Source organism: Pinus tabuliformis, chromosome 3_1 (assembly GCF_031772625.1).
Source record: "Pinus tabuliformis cultivar Carrire ecotype Pingquan chromosome 3_1, CPIR1, whole genome shotgun sequence".
Lineage (NCBI taxonomy): Eukaryota > Viridiplantae > Streptophyta > Pinopsida > Pinales > Pinaceae > Pinus > Pinus tabuliformis.
The window spans coordinates 89,028,733-89,042,592 of record NC_142301.1 but is presented as its reverse complement, the minus strand read 5'-3'; the positions used below and the strand labels follow the sequence as shown (position 1 = coordinate 89,042,592).

The window sequence follows — 13,860 nt, the reverse complement described above, 5'->3', positions numbered from 1 at the left end:
CTGATCTAGAAAAATTACAAAATTTCTCATCAGCGTTACCGACAACGTGGTGGAAGGGCGCTAATGTTTTTTCTTGCTGGAGGTGGCCCAAGACCAGAAGTGCTTGAGTTGGTGGTCTTGTTTAGCATGTTTTTGAAGGCCATCTATTGTGTGGATTAGGGATCATGTGGGATGCCGAGATCATGCATATCATTGTTGAGATCCTGTTGAGGATCAGATTGGATCTGATTCTTGGAGATCACCTTAGAGATTGCCCCCGTTGGTACAATTTTCCTATTTCTTTTAGATCGCCTATGTAAATTTTTTTACTGTTGGCCAGATCAACTATTGGAGATTAGGGATATAGGAGTATATCCATAAATCGATCTGGTCACAATGAATAATCATATGGAAAAACAATATCTGAATGAGAGCAATAAGCTCGACAAGTCGAATTATTCAAGTTGGAAATTTAAATTACAAACACTGCTTGAGAGGCAAAGTGCATGGAGAATTGCAAATGGGGATGAAATGAAGCCATTTACAATAGGAGGTGGAACAATGGTAGTGATTCAAGATTGGGAGAAGAGGGAGAACAAAGTGAAAGTGTTGTTGAAATTATCACTGAAAGATTCTATTAACCCTCACATCAAAGAGTGCAAACCCGTAAATGATATATGGGTAACTCTTAAGGATTTGTACGATATAAAGAATACAAATCGCTTATTGTTCCTGAAGAGCAAGACTCTCTCCATCAGAATGGAGGAGAATGAATCAATTGCTACATTCATCTCTCGGACCAAAGAGCTTAAAGATAAGTTGGGCGATATATGGGAGAAAATGGCGAACACTGATCTTGTCATGATTACAATATATGGTATGACTAATGATTATCAGATGTTTATTACAGGATTGAACACTAGGGATAAAGCCCCCAATTTCGAAGAATTGACAGGGATCGTGATGTAAGAGGAAGAGAGGCAGATGAATCTGAAACAACATAATTCAGATGTCGCATTGATGGCAAAGAAAAAACCTTTCAGAGGGAAACCCAACACAGGACATAAAGGCAGTAGTACACCCCAGTAAAAGCTACCTCAAGGTATGACTTTGACCAGAATAGATTCAGGAATCAAGTGTATTTATTGTGGTAAATTTGGTCACATAGCTAAACATTGTTATAAAAAGAGGGTTCATGAAGCCAAACATAGATAGAAGAAACACACAAGGCACTTTGCTGATGAAGACCAAAATCATGAACTCAAATTTGATTGTGACTAATTCTGCTTTGTCTACTGAAATTGATGAGGCCAAAACTTGGTTTGTGGATTCGGGAGCATCCACTCACATGATAGGTAACAGGCACTGGTTTGAAAGTTTTAAAGAAACAGGAAGTGGTGCTAATAATTACCTTGGTGATGACAAAGCCTACTAGATCAAAGGACATGGAGATATTCTTGTTATTTTTCCTGATGGAAATATTAGACAAATCTAGAATGTTATGTATGTACCAGGAATTAAAAATAATTTAATCTTTGTTTCAATGATTGCGGATGAGAACATGAAGGTAGAGTTTTTAAAAACCTATTGTGTCATTAAGGATTTTCTAGATAAACATAAACTTATTGCATCCAGAATTCGAGTTGGAGGCCTGTACAATTTGAATGTCACAAGTGTACCACACCAGGATTTGACTTCAACGACAATGACAACATAGAATCTTTGGCACCAAAGATGTAGACACATCAATCTTCCTGATTTATTGCTACTACATAAACAAGGTATGGTGAATGGATTCCCTGCTTTAAAAAATTCACATGTTGATTTTGATGGATGCGCACTTGAAAAGATGCATAGAGATGATTTTCTCTCAATTTTAAATAGAAGAAAGAGAGATATCCTAGAACTTGTGCACACTGATATATGTGGACCAATGTAGACAAGATCATCAGGAGGAGCATATTATTTTTTATTATTTGTTCATGATTGCACAAGATATACATGGGTATAGAAAGAAAAGTCATACATTTGAATATCTTAAAGAGTTTAGAAGTATGATTAAAAAATAGACAGGGAAGGCCATGAAAATTCTCCGCTCAGATCAAGGGGGAGAATACAAGATGGGTAACTTCATCAATATTGTAGGGACCATGGAATAATTCAGCAGTTTATAATAACCCACACTCCATAGCAGAACAATGTTGTAGAGAGGAAGAAAATAAGTCTGGTGGAGTGTGCACACAACATGTTGAAAGGTAAGAACATATCTAATGGTTTTTGGGCAGAAGCCATTAATACTATAGTCTATTTAAAGAATAGGAGTCCAACGAAGAGCCTTGACCTTAAGACTCCATTCAAGGCTTTATATGGTTTTAAGCTTGCAGTTATTCATTTAAGATTTTTTGGTTCAAAAGCTTTTTTTCATGTTCCTAAAGAGGATAGGAAGAAACTAGATGTGAAGGCCATCAAATGCATATTTGTAGGGTATTTTACTAAGTTTAAATCATACCAACTGTTTAATCCGTCTACTCACAAAGTGTTTGCTAGGAGAGATCTTATATTTCATGAGCAAGTTAATGAAGAAAACATATACAAAGGTTATGAGGAGTGGCACATTCCATTACTGAGTGAGGAAAAAAATGAGGAAATTAAAGACAACCAAGTGCAGCAACATCAACAACAAAAGCAAAAGGAAGAGACTAGTATGCATGCACAATCAGCAAGCCAAGTCTGCTAAGGAGTGAGAAAGACAGATTTGAGGCAAGACTGCCACTGAGGAGGTCAGGTAGGCAAACTCAATTACCAGTAAGGTATAGAGACTATGTGCTTATAAATAGTACTTTAAATGTTATTAAGCCCTTAAATTATAAAGAAGCAAGTCAATATGATGAATGGAAGGAAGACATGGAAGAGGAATATGAGTCAATACTTAAGAACAAAACCTGGGATTTAGTTGAATTGCTGGAAGGGAAAGAACCTATAGGTTGTAAGTGGTTATATAAACCTAAATTTAAATCAGACGGTAGTGTAGACAAATACAAAACTAGGTTGGTAGCTAAAGGTTACTCATAAAGAGAAGGAATTGATTACAAGGAAACCTTTTCTCCAATAGTTAAGTTAAACACTATTAGAATGTTGATAGCTTTAGCTACAAAACATCATTAGAGTCTACACCAACTAGATGCGAAGTCTACATTTTTAAATGGAGAATTGAAAGAAGAGGTTTATTTAAAACAACCTGAAGGATTTATCAACTAAGGGCAGGAGCATTTAGTATCCAAATTAAAGAAGGCATTATATGGTTTAAAACAGACACCTAGGTCATGGTATGAAAAAATTGATTCATTTTTCCTGCAACATAGTTATAAAAGGAGAAAAAACGACACAAATCTATATACTGTGTTTTATGAAAATGGGCGATTTCTTTATATGTAGATGATCTAATTATCATAGGAAATATTGATGTGTTGATTAAATAAATCAAAGTGGAGATGTCATAACATTTTGAAATGAAAGACCTTAGAGAATTACACTATTGTTTGGGTCAGGAAGTTTGGAGGGACTCTGGGTAGACTTTTCTTACTCAAGGTAAGTATGTTAGAGGGTTATTGAAAAAGTTCAGAATGGAGCAGTGCAAAGTTTCATGAGTGCCTTTACAACAGAATCATAAAGTTCGGATGGAGGATGATTCCAAAGAGGTGGATGCTACATTGTATAGGCAACTAGTTGGGAGTCTCATTTATTTGACTACAACTAGACCTAAATTAGCATTTTCAGTCAGTATTTTAAGTCAATCCATGTCAAAACCTCTTGAGAATCACTAGGTGGTAGCGAAAGGTGTCTTGAGATACCTTCAAGAAACCAATGATTTTGGTATTAAGTACACTAATCTTTTTGATGTTAATTTGATAGGTTTTTTAGATTCAGACTGGATAGGAAGCCTAGATGACAATGTTGGAGAGAGGAACCCACACTCCACAACAGAACAATGTTGGAGAGAGGAAGAACATAACTCTAAAGGACTTTGCACACAACATGTTGAAAGGTAAGAACCGATCTAATGGTTTTTGGGCAAAAGCCATTAACATTGGAGTCTATTTAAAGAATAGGAGTCCAACAAAGAGCCTTGACCTTAAGACTCCATTCGAGGCTTTATATGGTTTTAAGCCTGCAGTTACTCATTTAAGAGTTTTTGGTTCAAAAGCTTTTTTTCATGTTCCTAAAGAGGATAGGAAGAAACTAGATGTGAAGGCAATCAAATGCATATTTGTAGGGTATTGTATTGAGTTTAAAGCATACAAACTGTTTAATCCATATACTCACAAAGTGTTTGCCACGAGAGATGTTATATTTTATGAGCAGGTTAATGAAGAAAACATAGACAAAGGCTCTGAAGAGTGGCACATTCCATTGCTGAGTGAGGACAACAATGAGGAAATTAAAGAAAACCATGTGTAGGAACATGAACAACAAAAACAAAAGGAAGAGACTAGTGATGCATGTACAATCAGCAAGCCAAGTCCACTAAGGAGTGAGCAAGACAGATTTGAGGCAAGTCCACCACTGAGGAGGTCAGGTAGGCAAACTCAATTACCAGCAAGGTATAGAGACCATGCTCTTATAACTAGTACTTTAAATGTTATTGAGCCCTTAAATTATAAAGAAGCAAGTCAATACGAAGATTGGAGGGAAGCCATGGAAGAGGAATATGAGTCAATACTTAAGAACAAAACTTGGGATTTAGTTGAATTGCTGGAATGGAAAGAACTTATGTTGCTAGTGGTTATATAAACCTAAATTTAAATCAGATGGTAGTGTAGACAAATACAAAGCTAGGTTAGTAGCTAAAGGTTACTCATAAAGAGAAGGAATTGATTATGAGGAAACCTTTTCTCTGGTAGCTATGTTAAACACTATTAGAACATTGATAGCTTTAGCTACAAAACATCATTGGAGTCTACACCAACTAGATATGAAGTCTACATTTTTAAATGGAGAATTGAAAGAAGAGGTTTATTTAAAACAACCTAAAGGGTTTATCAAAATAAGGGCAAGAGTATTTAGTATCCAAATTAAAGAAGGCATTATATGGTTTAAGACAAGCACCCAGGCCGTGGTATGAAAAAATTGATTCATTTTTCCTGCAAAATAGTTATAAAAGGAGCAAAAACGAAACAAATCTGTATACTGTGTTTTATAAAAATGGGCAATTTTTTTGATTTCTTTATATGTAGATGATCTAATTATCACATGAAATGTTGATGTGTTGATTAAATAAATCAAAGTGCATATGTCACAAAGTTTTTGAAATGAAAGACCTCAGAGAATTACACTATTGCTTGGGTCTAGAAGTTTGGAGGGACTTTGGGCAGACTTTTCTCACTCAAGGGAAGTATGTCAGAGGGTTATTGAAAAAGTTCAGAATGGAGCAGTGCAAAGTTGCTTGAGTGCCTTTACAACAAAATCTTAAACTTTGGATGAGGGATGATTCCAAAGAGGTGGATGTTACATTGTATAGGCAACTAGTTGGGAATTTGATTTATTTGACTACAACTAGACCTGAATTAGCAATTTCAGTTAGTATTTTAAGTCAATTCGTGTCAAAGGGGCTTGAGAATCATTGGGTGGTAGCAAAAGGTGTCTTGAGATACCTTCAAGGAACCATTGATTTTGGTATTAAGTACACTGATCTTTCTGATGTTAATTTGATATGTTTTTCAAATTTAGACTGGGCAGAAAGCCTAGATGACAAAAGATCCATAGCAAGTTATGCTTTTAACATTGGGTATGGGGTAATTGTTTGGAGCATCAAGAAACAAAATATTGTTTCCTTATCTTCTACAAAAGCGGAGTATCAAGCAATGTGCGCAGCCACATGTGAGGCTATTTGGTTGAGGAGACTTCTCCATGATGCTGGAGAAGAACAAAAACATGCAACAATAATCAGATGTGACAACCAAAGCTCCATCAAGCTGGCGAACAATCCTGTGTTTCACAAAAACACAAAGCATATTGATACTCAGTTTCACTTTGTTAGAGAGAAGATTCAGTCTAAAGAAATTTTTATTGAATATTGTAATACTTGTGATAATGTAGCAGATATTTTTACCAAGCCCCTTGGGAGGATTAAATTTGAAATGTTTAGGGAGATGTTAGGAGTACAGGTGAACCCTTTCTCCATTAAGGGGGAGTGTTGGAATTAATGGTGTATTATTGGAGAGAGTTTGTTTATTTGTTGTACCAGTGTCCCTAGATTAGGATTAGCTCCTATTTTCTAGGAGTCAGTTCTAATCTCCCTAAATTGATGTAACTTATATATTTATGTTATTGAATATTGTAATACTTGTGATAATGTAGCAGATATTTTTACCAAGCCCTTTGGGAGGATTAAATTTGAAATGTTTAGGGAGATGTTAGGAGTACAGGTGAACCCTTTCTCCATTAAGGGGGAGTGTTGAAATTAATGGAGAATATTGTATTATTGGAGAGAGTTTGTTTATTTGTTGTACGAGTGTCCCTAGATTAGGATTAGTTCCTATTTTCTAGGAGTCAGTTCTAATCTCCCTAAATTGATGTAACTTATATATTTATGATTTTATGATTAATGAGATAAAGCATTCTCTGTTTTGAGCAATTTCCAAGTGTATAAGCATTCTCTGTTTTGAGCAATCTCCAAGTGTATCTTGTTCACCTATAAGCTGCTAATTTCAAATTATAAATTTAAACTCCCATATTTTAACAAGTGTGTTTTTCCATAGTATGATTTTTCCTACGCCATTCCTAGCTCTTATGCCGCAGTCTTTTAACTAAATGACATTGCTAAACAACTATCCAAACTTTTTCTTAAATTTATGTACTAGAGTAAATAAATATTATGAACGAAATATAATTTTGATGACAATATTGTTTCATTTTGATGTATATGTAATGATGAATCCTCAATAACTGAAGGCTTGTGTTCTACTTGTCATGATTTGGAACATGTAAGAGATGCCTCGTGAACATATGAACTTATTTAACTGAAGGCTTGTGTTCTACTTGTCATGATTTGGAACATTTAAGAGATGCTACGTGAACATATGAACTTATTTAAGTGAAAGCTTGTGTTCTACTTGTCATGATTTGGAAAATGTAAGAGATGCTACGTGAACGTATGAACTTCAGGCTTGTGTTCCACTTGTCATGATTATGCTACGTGAACATATGAACTTATTTAACTGGTTTTCCTATAGTAATAGGATAACTTGTGATTTTTTGTGCCCCGAAAAGAGTGCTCCTTTCATGTGAAGTTAAGCATGAATTTCGTCGACAATTAATCAAAACTAGCATGTGAGGGTCATGCAATTGAAAATAGCGAAATATTGTAACTTTTTGGTTCACGTGGACTTTTACTGCCTTTTAAAATCAGAGTCCGCCTTATGAGACTTTCAATAATTTACATTTTGGATATTTCCACGGCTAAGATGAATAATTTACGTGGGTAATTGAGACTGATCGTTACAACGGCCCTCAATATCCCCTCTTGCTTCCCCCTCCTCTTCCTCGTAGTTTTTCTGATGGCAACGGAGAGAATCAATGGAGATCCGGATGCGTTGCAGGATTTCTGTGTGGCCGACGCCAAGTCTTCTGTTTTTATGAACGGCTTGCCTTGCCTTAATCCCAATGAAGCTTATCCTCAACACTTCATGACATCAGCTCTGCGCACGCCAGGGAACACATCAGCTAATCCATTGGGAATCAGCATCGTTGTTACTAATACACACAACATGCCGGGCCTCAACACGCTAGGAATACTAATGGCTCGCATAGACATGGCTGTGGGAGGAGTAGTACCTCCTCATATGCATCCCATAGCCAGTGAAATATTGTACGGAATGGAAGGTAAACTCTCCGTCGGTTTCGTAGATTCAGATACCAACAAACTCTTCTCTGAAATTCTGGAAGCTGGCGATGTGTTCATGTTCCCCAAGGGGACGCTGCACTTCTCTGAGAACATCGGAGAGAAGCCAGCAATTATGATCAACGCACTCAACAGTCAAAATCCGGGTATTCTTAACATCCCGTCAGCCTCTTTCGCTTCCAGTCCATGATGAAATTCTGGAAGCTGGCGATGTGTTCGTGTTCCCCAAGGGACGCTGCACCTCGCTGAGAACATCGGAGAGAAGCCCGCAATTACGATCAACGCACTCAACTGTCATTCCGGGTATTCTTAACATCCCGTCGGTCTCTTTCGGATGATGATGATGATCCGCACTTCGCTGAGAACATCGGAGAGAAGCCCGCAATTACACTCAACGGTCAATCCGGGTATTCTTTAGCATCGATGATGATCGTCGGTCTCTTTCGGATGATGATGATGATCGCTGAGAACATTGGAGAGAAGCCCGCAATTACGATCAACGCACTCAACGGTCAATCCGGGTATTCGATGATGATGGTATTCTTTAACATCGATGTCTCTTTCCGATGATGATGATGATGATCGCTGAGAACATCGGCGAGAAGCCCGCAATTACGATCAACGCACTCAACGGTCAATCCGGGTATTCGATGATGATGGTATTCTTTATCATCGATGTCTCTTTCCGATGATGATGATGATGATCGCTGAGAACATCGGAGAGAAGCCAGCAATTACGATCAACGCATGCGGTGGTATTCTTTAACATCGATGATGATCGATGTCTCTTTCGGATGATGATGATGATGATCGCTGAGAACATCGGAGAGAAGCCAGCAATTACGATCAACGCATGTGGTGGTATTCTTTAACATCATCGACGACGATGATGATGCCAGCAATTACGATCAACGCATGTGGTGGTATTCTTTAACGACGACGACGACGATGGTGGCGGCGGGGGCAGTGGTATTCTTTAACATCGATATCTCTTTCGGATGATGTTGATGATCGCTGAGAACATCGGAGAGAAGCCAGCAATTACGATCAACCCATGTGGTGGTATTCTTTAACATCGATGATGATCGATGTCTCTTTCGGATGATGATGATGATGATCGCTGAGAACATCGGAGAGAAGCGAGCAATTACGATCAACGCATGTGGTGGTATTCTTTAACATCGACGACGATGATGATGATGCCTGCAATTACGATCAACGCATGTGGTGGTATTCTTTAACGACGACGACGACGGTGGCAGCGGCGGAGAGAAGCCAGCAATTACGATCAATGGTATTCTTTAACATCGATGATGATCGTCGGTCTCTTTCGGATGATGATGATGATGCTCGCTGAGAACATCGGAGAGAAGCCAGCAATTACGATCAACGCATGTGGTGGTATTCTTTAACATCGATGATGCCTTTGCTCTGTGCCTTCCTTGCATTAGGAAGCGCAAGTCCCTCTAGGACCTTTCACTTCCAGATGAGCCTTTTTCAACTTACTTATTAGGTGGGGGCATCTGGATGAGTGCTATTGGAGTAGTTGGTCTAGCTCTAAACTTACGTGCCTATGATTTTGTTTCTCAGGAGATCCGTGCAGTAGAAGATCAATCTGAGACTTTCTACACAAAAAATATTCTCCTAAACGAAGGTATTCGTGCTTGGATGGTGGCTCAGCCACAGTTTGTCCAAAAGCCACTGAACTGTGAACCGATAGATGTTTCCTGGAGAAGAGGTCACTTATATTGCTGACAAGAAAAGCGTTCACAGCATTCCCTAGTCCCGCTTTCTACCATTACACTTTCAGTTCACTTTACCGCATTCAGTCAGCCCGCCATAGCCGAGTCTGATCATAACTTAGCATGACGGGTCTTTGGAGTCCAGCACTATCACATCAAGTTTCAAATTGTCATAATGTTTGAAATGATGGCATAGTGAGTGAAAACGGGTAAGTGTTCGTCCAAGTTATTGAGCTCCAACTTATGAACCAGACCGGTGACCTCGGTTTCTTTCTTTCTGATGATGATGATGATCGTTGAGAACATCGGAGAGAAGCCGGCGGCGGCGGCGAGAAGCCAGAGCCAGCGACAAGGGGGAGGGGGAGGAGGAGGAGGAGGGGGAGCCAGCGACGAGGGGGAGGGGGAGCGGGAGCCAGGAGGGGGCAACAGAGGGGGAGGAGGAGGAGGGCGACGAGATGACAAGATGATGATGATGATGATGACGACGATGACGACGATGACGACGACGATGATGATGATGATGATGATGATGATGATGCGGCGGGGAGGAGGAGGAGGATGATGATGATGATGGTGGTGGTGGCGGCGGTGGTGGTGACTACGACGACTATAAGGAGGATGATGAGGATGGCGACGGGATGACGACATGATGATGATGATGATGACGACGATGACGACAATGATGATGATGATGCAGTGGGAACCACGACGACGACATGATGATGATGATGATGTTGACGACGACGACGACGATGATGAGGATGGGATGACGAGATGATGATGATGATGATGATGATGACAACGACGACGATCATGATGATGACAAGATGATGATGATGAGACGATTGATGGCAGCGAGACGACGCTGTGCCGTCTAGGTTGGTGTGTAATGCATGTACTTTCCTTGGGAGAGGATGTTTGAATGATGCAATATAAAATTTATAATGTGTTTATCCGCATACAGAAATTCGCAGAGAAATATGCAACACAATTGGTTTAGATCTCACTCAATCCACACGTATTATTTCATCTTATCGTTGTTACCATGAATTTTTTTATGTCATTTTTACCAGTTTAAATAACATAAATCAAAATTTCACTTCAAATTTTTCCACAAAATTCCAACACCTAAAAGTTCAAAAAATCTCTCTAAAAAAAATTCCAATAAATTCAAAAATTTGAAAACAATTCTATGGTCTCACTTCACTAATGAATTGTTTGGTTGGGAAATTCCACATAGACAATAAAACACACTCAAACTAAATAGAAATTTACAAGAAAAGTGTTTTGAAGAGGTTATATATATAGAGAAATAATAATAATTTAAGTAATATAATTTTATATTATATAACGAATGAGTATAAATTTATGTTAAGGATTAAATTCCGTAATATGTAAATTTGTTTTTGAGTATCTAAAAATAATAATATAAAATATATACATCTCTATAAAAAATAATAATATAAAATATATACATCTATATAAATTCCCTACTCACACAATAGATGTCATTCCATTTCGATTGCAGCATTATCAAACGATCGTTTGTGAGAGTCCTTACAATGGCCTTCAATATCCCCTCTTGCTTCCCCCTCCTCTTCCTCGTAGTTTTTCTGACGGCAACGGAGAGAATCAATGGAGATCCAGACGCGTTGCAGGATTTCTGTGTGGCGGACGCCAACTCTTCTGTTTTTATGAACGGGTTGCCTTGCCTTAATCCCAATGAAGCTTCTCCTAAACACTTCATGACATCGGCTCTGCGCACGCCAGGGAACACATCAGCCAATCCACTGGGAGCCAGCATCGTTGCGGCTAATACACAGAACATGCCAGGCCTCAACACGCTCGGAATACTCATGGCTCGCATAGACATGGCTGTGGGAGGGGTAGTACCTCCTCATATCCATCCCAGGGCCAGTGAAATATTGTATGTAATGGAAGGGAAACTCTCCGTTGGTTTCGTAGATTCAGATACCAACAAACTCTTCTCTGAAATTCTGGAAGCTGGCGATGTGTTCGTGTTCCCCAAGGGGACGTTGCACTTCGCTGAGAACATCGGAGAGAAGCCCGCAATTACGATCAACGCACTCAGCAGTCAAAATCCGGGTATTCTTAACATCCCGTTGGCCACTTTCGCTTCCAGCCCGGGCATTCCCCAGGAAGTGCTGGCCAAGTCATTCGCCATCAGTTCGCAGGAGGTGGAGCAGATCAGAAAGCTCCTCGGAGGCAACTGAAGCAGTGATATATAATGATAAGAATAATAATCGCACTGTGCCCTGTAGGTTGGTGTGTAATCATAAAATGTATGTACTTTCCTTGGGATAGGATGTTTGAATTATGCAATATGAAATTTATAATGTTTATGGGCATACAGAAATATGCGAACACAGTTGGTTCAGATATCAAGACAATCCACACGTATTATTTCATCTTGTCGTCGTTATTGTGAATTTTTTTAATATCATTTTTAACGGTTTAAATAACACAAATTTAGATTTTACTTTCAATTTTTCCAAAATTTCAAGCATCATAAAATTTAAGAATTTGAACTAAATCAACTCCAATAAATTGAAAAATTTAGATTTTATTTTCAATTTTTGGAAAAATTCAAGTACCATAAAATTTAAAAAATTGCACTTAAACAACTCCAATAAATTCAAAAATGTAAAAACAGTTCTATAGTCTCACTTGAGTAATGAATTTTTTGGTTGCGAAATTCCACGATACATCTCGATGGACAATAAAACGCACTCAAACTAAATAGAATTTTTTCAGAAAAAAAAGCAATATATTATATTGAGTCAATATATACAGCATGACTTATAAATTACAGAGAAGCCATTTGGTTCCCATAACAATGGTGACGAGACTCATAAAACAGCTTTGAACAGATTTTACATGAAGATGAAAAACATTTAAAAAACCACAGGGCACCGTATAGGATCATATGATATAAAACATGACACATAAAAACATATATCACAAAAAATTGCCATAACGTGCTGCTGGATGATCTAATTGACAAAACATAACCAAAAAGAACGACAAGAGAGAGGAGCCCAAGATATCACTCAGATGGAAGACGACTGCCGAAACGGGCATTCGCTGGAGGAGGCTCTACAATGTAGAAGATCAAGCCAGCTAATACTCCACGTGTGTGATCTTGGACACCCACAAAAACGGAGCACTTTGCTCCAAACTATGAACCTGTAGAGCTCTTTGACCTATCTTTGGATCTATTCATAGAGAGTGGAGAAGCTTAACAAAACAGACTTGAAAGAGATGTTTGTGTCTTCAAATTTTTTTAAATTTCTCAACATCTTCCCCACCAGGCAAACGCTGTATTAACAGAAATGAAACTCAGGTGAGGAAAATGTAAAGAAAAAGCCAAATCATACCAGATTTATTGGGAATTGCCAAAAGTGTTTTGAAAATATAGATATAAAATTAAAAAGAAATAATAATAATTTAAGTAATATAATTTTATATTATATAAAAAATGAGTATAAATTTATTTGATTTCAAGTTTATTCACCGATAAGGACGATTAAATTCCGTAATATATATATAATTAAAAAAATAAGGACTAAAAAAATAAGGACGATTAAATTCCGTAACTAATATATATATATAATTAAAAAAATAATAATTTAAGGAATATAATTTTAGATTATATAAAAAATGAGTATAAATTTATTTTGATTTCATGTTTATTCACTTATAAGAAGGAAGATTAAATTCCGTAACGTGTAAATTTGCTTTTGAGTATAAAGTTTATCAAAAGAAATATATATTAATATAAAATTTGAGAAGATGAAAACTATTTTATTTTTAGATTTGGTTTTTTTTAAGTTCAGAGTTCAGAAACTTCCGTAACGTGTAAATTTGCTTTTGAGTATAAAATTTATAAAAAAAATAAAATATTAATATAAAAATTGAGAAGATGAAAACTATTTTATTTTTAGATTAGGTTCTTTTTAAATTCAGAGTTCAGAAAAATTTACTATAATTCTTAATAGTATTAATTATATCATATAAATTTAGCATTTTTATATATAAAATATTATTACTTCTTTGATTTATTTTATACATTTTATAATATATATAGAGAAAGATAGTCTTAGTAATATATGAAATATTGACATATTAATAGATGAAATACTTTTTTCTAACTACTTTTTTTTAGTCGATATGATTAAAATACAGTAGAAATTTAAGAAAAGAATCATAACACATGAA

At 37.0% G+C, this 13,860-nt stretch overlaps 3 protein-coding genes across 3 annotated transcripts; all 3 read left to right on the top strand.

The window, feature by feature from the left end:
- Window positions 1-375: 375 nt before the first annotated feature.
- On the top strand, window positions 376-948 carry LOC149185915 (uncharacterized). The gene has a single exon (XM_089409173.1). It carries the CDS (start codon window positions 376-378, stop codon window positions 946-948), a length of 573 nt encoding a protein of 190 aa, XP_089265299.1.
- A 6,587-nt stretch (window positions 949-7,535) lies between these two features.
- On the top strand, window positions 7,536-8,069 carry LOC149185914 (germin-like protein subfamily 1 member 1). The gene has a single exon (XM_089409172.1). The coding sequence runs from the start codon at window positions 7,536-7,538 to the stop codon at window positions 8,067-8,069; it is 534 nt and encodes a 177-aa protein (XP_089265298.1).
- A 3,087-nt stretch (window positions 8,070-11,156) lies between these two features.
- On the top strand, window positions 11,157-11,902 carry LOC149185913 (rhicadhesin receptor-like). Its single transcript, XM_089412520.1, has one exon. It carries the CDS (start codon window positions 11,184-11,186, stop codon window positions 11,853-11,855), a length of 672 nt encoding a protein of 223 aa, XP_089268646.1. The 5' UTR covers window positions 11,157-11,183; the 3' UTR covers window positions 11,856-11,902.
- The last annotated feature ends 1,958 nt before the right edge of the window (window positions 11,903-13,860 follow it).

Coding starts and splice junctions, on each gene's coding strand:
- LOC149185915 (XM_089409173.1), top strand. CDS start 376: ATGAATAATCATATGGAAAAACAATATCTGAATGAGAGCAATAAGCTC.
- LOC149185914 (XM_089409172.1), top strand. CDS start 7,536: ATGGCAACGGAGAGAATCAATGGAGATCCGGATGCGTTGCAGGATTTC.
- LOC149185913 (XM_089412520.1), top strand. CDS start 11,184: ATGGCCTTCAATATCCCCTCTTGCTTCCCCCTCCTCTTCCTCGTAGTT.